This window comes from Saccostrea cucullata, unplaced genomic scaffold, assembly GCF_032062105.1.
Source record: "Saccostrea cucullata isolate Sc308-1 unplaced genomic scaffold, CSIRO_AGI_Scuc_v1 ctg18375, whole genome shotgun sequence".
Taxonomy (NCBI): domain Eukaryota; kingdom Metazoa; phylum Mollusca; class Bivalvia; order Ostreida; family Ostreidae; genus Saccostrea; species Saccostrea cuccullata.
In genome coordinates, this window is record NW_026938798.1 from 1 (window position 1) to 5,017 (window position 5,017).

General features: G+C 37.9%; 1 protein-coding gene across 1 annotated transcript; it reads left to right on the plus strand.

The window, feature by feature from the left end:
- The first annotated feature begins 161 nt into the window (after window positions 1-161).
- On the plus strand, window positions 162-4,285 carry LOC134251311 (protein RFT1 homolog). The gene is made up of 4 exons (XM_062733711.1): window positions 162-265; window positions 393-521; window positions 689-809; window positions 3,995-4,285. Exons 1-4 carry the CDS (start codon window positions 243-245, stop codon window positions 4,160-4,162), a joined length of 441 nt encoding a protein of 146 aa, XP_062589695.1. The 5' UTR covers window positions 162-242; the 3' UTR covers window positions 4,163-4,285.
- Window positions 4,286-5,017: the final 732 nt, after the last annotated feature.

Sequence of the window (5,017 nt, forward strand, 5' to 3'; positions counted from 1 at the left end):
CAGTAAATCACATCATACATGTCTTCTGTTTTACCTTTCACAACTGCAGGTGATTTTATGTGATTTTCAAGTCTTCTGGTATGTCTGAGGTATGTGATACTACTTGTTTCTATGTTTTGTTGCCAGCAGTTTATAATGGCTAGTGCTCTTGTTTTCCAGGTCCCCTGTTACTAAGGTGGTACTGTCTCTATGTATTGGTGCTAGCAGTTAATGGTATAACAGAATGCTTCTATTTTGCTGTCATGAGTAAGAAAGAGATTGACAGGTTAGGAAAATTCTTTTGATATACCCTGGTATATTTCAGTAGATATTTTAGTCTAAATATTAAAAAAATCTTGTTATTATTGCCTGATTCTGTCCTCTTTGTAATACATGTTGATGGTATTTTACAGTTATAACCATAAGATGTTACTGTTCTCCATTATTCTACTGGTGTCTTCTCTATTCCTGACTCGTCTGGTGGGAAGTGTGGGATTCGTACTGGCAAACTGCATCAACATGGCCTGTCGGATACTTCAAAGGTATAAAGACGGAAAAGGGAAGTAAAGAATTTACCTTACCAACTAGAATTATGTGATAATCAAATCTCTTCAGATCTTCGTCACATTCCTTGGTAAATGAAACTCCTTTCACATTTCAAACCATGATATTGACTATTGAGTAAATTTTATTAGTATTTCCTTTTCAGTGTTTATTTCATTCATAACTACTACAAGGATAGTGGATATAAACCTCTGCAGGGCTTTATCCCCTCCTATCCAGTCCTGGGAACACTGGTCGCTGCCTATTGTATCACAGCTTTGTCAGAGGTAAGATCACTGGCTACTGCCTATTGTATCACAGCTTTGTCAGAGGTAAGATCTCTGGCTGCTGCCTATTGTATCACAGCTTTGTCAGAGGTAAGATCACTGGCTGCTGTCTATTGTATCACAGCTTTGTCAGAGGTAAGATCTCTGGCTGCTGCCTATTGTATTACAGCTTTGTCAGAGGTAAGATCACTGGCTGCTGCCTATTGTATTACAGCTTTGTCAGAGGTAAGATCACTGGCTGCTGCCTATTGTATTACAGCTTTGTCAGAGGTAAGATCACTGGCTGCTGCCTATTGTATTACAGCTTTGTCAGAGGTAAGATCACTGGCTGCTGCCTATTGTATTACAGCAGTGTCAGAGGTAAGATCACTGGCTGCTGCCTATTGTATTACAGCTTTGTCAGAGGTAAGATCACTGGCTGCTGCCTATTGTATTACAGCTTTGTCAGAGGTAAGATCACTGGCTGCTGCCTATTGTATTACAGCTTTGTCAGAGGTAAGATCACTGGCTGCTTCCTTGTATTACAACAGTGTCAGAGGTAAGATCACTGGCTGCTGTCTATTGTATTACAGCAGTGTCAGAGGTAAGATCACTGGCTGTTGCCTTCTGTATTACAGCTTTGTCAGAGGTAAGATCACTGCTGCTGTCTATTGTATTACAGCATTGTCAGAGGTAAGATCACTGGCTGCTGTCTATTGTATTACAGCCGTGTCAGAGGTAAGATCCTGGCTGCTGCCTATTGTATTACAGCATTGTCAGAGGTAAGATCTCTGGCTGCTGCCTATTGTATTACAGCTTTGTCAGAGGTAAGATCACTGCTGCTGCCTATTGTATCACAGCTTTGTCAGAGGTAAGATCACTGCCTGCTGCCTATTGTATCACAGCTTTGTCAGAGGTAAGATCACTGGCTACTGCCTATTGTATCACAGCTTTGTCAGAGGTAAGATCACTGGCTGCTGCCTATTGTATTACAGCTTTGTCAGAGGTACGTCATACAATCAAACCTTGTCATCTCAAACCGTACGGGGATGAGAATCTAAGGATTCAAGATATTGAGGGTAAAATATATTTTTAAAAAAATTCTTGGGACCTCTGTTCATGGTATTCTTAATATAGGTTTTCAAGATACCAAAGTTTACCTGTGTCAGAATTACATTTACTAAATGTTTTGATAATAAAGTACACTATAATTATGCCCCCCTTTGAAGAAGGGAGGGCATATTGCTTTGCTGCTGTCTGTCAGCCTGTCAGTCAGTCATTCGGTCTATCTGTCGGTCCACTATCAGTTTCCGATCATTTTCTTTGCAGAAGTTGCACATATTGAAATGGTTGAATCAATTTTGACAGAGTTATGCCCCTTGGACTTTAAAAAAATTACGATTCTTTGCAGTTTCCGTTCATTTTATTTGCAGAGGTTGCACATATTGAAATGAAATTTGGTTTTATGATTTGTCATAAGAATATCGAAGTCAAGTTCTGTTTTTGGTATGATCTGGCCATTTTTGACAGATTTATGTCTCTTGGACTTGGAAAAATTCCAAATATTTTGGGGAGGGGGCATAAGTTTATTTACAAATTTACACTTGGTCCCTTTTTATAAAAAGGATGAGAACTGTTAAATGGGTGTCCTAAAAGTTTGTGAATTTTTTACTGCAATGACAAAGAAAAACAAGAGGCCCATGGGCCACATCGCTCAACTGAGCACTGTGGCTAGGAAAAAGTAGAAATTGGTTTATTATTGAAAAGTTATCCAAAAGTAGTCCCATGACCAATCATGGTTTTGCTTCTTCTTGAGAAGATGATTTTCAAAGAATTTTCCTATGTCTATGTAAAACTTTGGTCGGCCATTGTGGCCCCGCCCTACCCCCAGGGGTCATGATTTGAACAAACTTAAATCTACACTACCTGACAATGCTTCCATATAAATATGATCAATTATGGCTTTGCTATTCTTGAGAAGAAGATATTTAAAGAATTTTCCTATATATTTCTGTGTATAACTTTGGTCGGCCATTGTGGTCCCATCCTACCCCTGGGGGTCATGATTTGAACAAACTTGAATCTACACTACCTGACAATGCTTCCATATAAATATGATCAATTATGGCTTTGCTATTCTTGAGAAGAATATTTTTAAAGAATTTTCCTATATATTTCTATGTAAAACTTTGGTCGGCCATTGTGGTCCCGCCCTACCACCAGGGGTCATGATGTGAACAAATTTGAATCTACACTACCTGACAATGCTTCCATATAAATATGATCAATTATGGCTTTGCTATTCTTGAGAAGAAGATTTTTAAAGAATTTTCCTATATATTTCTATGTAAAACTTTGGTCGGCCATTGTGGCCCTGCCCTACCCCCGGGGGTCATAATTTGAACAAACTTGAATCTACACTACCTGACAATGCTTCCATTTAAATATGATCAATTATGGCTTTGTTATTCTTGAGAAGATTTTTAAAGAATTTTCCTATATATTTCTATGTAAAACTTTGGTCGGCCATTGTGGCCCCGCCCTACCCCTGGGGTTCATGATTTGAACAAATTTGAATCTACACTACCTGACGATGCTTCCATATAAATATGATCAATTATGGCTTTGCTATTCTTGAGATGAAGATTTTTAAAGAATTTTCCTATGTAATTCTATGTAAAACTTTGGTCGGCCATTGTGGCCCCACCCTACCCCCAGGGGTCATGATTTGAACAAACTTGAATCTACACTACCTGAGGATGTTTCCCCATAAGTTTCATCTTTCCTGGCTCAGTGGTTCTTTAGAAGATTTTTAAAACATACACCAAATTTTCATTAATTCCCAATTATTTCCCCTTGAATGAGGGCGTGGCCCTTCATTTGAACAAACTTGAATCCCCTTTACCCAAGGATACTTTGTGGCAAGTTTGGTTGAAATTGGCCCAGCGGTTCTTGAGAAGAAGTCGAAAATGTGAAAAGTTTACAGACGGACAGACAGACAGACAGACGGATGACGGACAAAATGTGATCAGAAAAGCTCACTTGAGCCTTCGGCTCAGGTGAGCTGAAAATTGTCTTCATAAAGATCATTTGTTACAAGCATGATGCACAAAATTGTGTGTGCATATAAAACACAACTTAATAGAATAAATGTTTGCATCATGTTGACAATCTTTTGAACTATAGATAAATTTTCTTTCTTTCAGAGTTATTTCTGTTGTGGCTATGGCAACCTGTTCCGACTCCTTCATATCGTCATTGGAGGACTCTGTTTATTGTGTGTTCTGGTTACTATGGCAATCAGTGAAAAAGAACTTGTACAGTTTGTGACAACTCAACTCTGGGGACACAAAATTGGGAAGACTGACCGCTGATGTTCTGCACAGACTGTTACAAAAATTAGGATATCTTTATCGACTTCCCCAGGATATATATCCGTTATTTTATCAAATACGAATGGGGATAATTACTAAATCAATGAAGGAAATAAAAACATATGTACATGTATATATGTATTGATTATTTTCAATGCAGAAAGAAGTCTGTGTGTTTTGGTGATAGAGGTCAGCACTGACACACACATGCATCTAAATAGCTTAGGTTGTTACTACCAGAATAAATATTTTCATTAAGCCATCATCAAAATAATCTTTGGTTGCCCTCTTCCGACTTGGGGTAAAATTAATTGGTCGATAGGTAGGAGGGACAAGCTTTTTTCTAGAAATTTTTTCAACATGTTTGTTGACGGAATAAGAGGAATAAAAAGATAGATATATTGTGTCCTAGAATGTAAAAAAAAGTTTTGAGTCGGGCCATTTTAGTCAGTCGGGAGAGGGCAACCAAACAATTTTTTAAAGATGGCCCTATTCAATTTCTTTTGTTCTGTGCAAGTTATATTAATCTATTAAGACCACAAAACATTAACTGGCAAAGTTGGAACTATACAGCTTGCGTCATTTCTTTCTGCTGCAATCAAAACATTCAATGATAGACAACGAAATGGGCGGGTACAATTCGACGCAGACGCAGGGAAAACATTGGACTGAAATTCATTTTCAATCCACCTGAGCTGTTTTCAAAAGCAAAGTGTGAATGTATGATCCAAAAGACAAATATAACTTCAATTTCCAAATACATGTTGGTTGAAATTTATACTATAATGAGTTTAGAGTCTATAATATATTCTTATGGACACTTGTAAAAGTCATAGAAGACATTTTTTCAGGAGA

Coding starts and splice junctions, on each gene's coding strand:
- LOC134251311 (XM_062733711.1), top strand. CDS start 243: ATGAGTAAGAAAGAGATTGACAG. Junction 266..392: donor AGTAAGAAAGAGATTGACAG/GTTAGGAAAATT, acceptor GGTATTTTACAG/TTATAACCATAAGATGTTAC. Junction 522..688: donor GCCTGTCGGATACTTCAAAG/GTATAAAGACGG, acceptor TTTCCTTTTCAG/TGTTTATTTCATTCATAACT.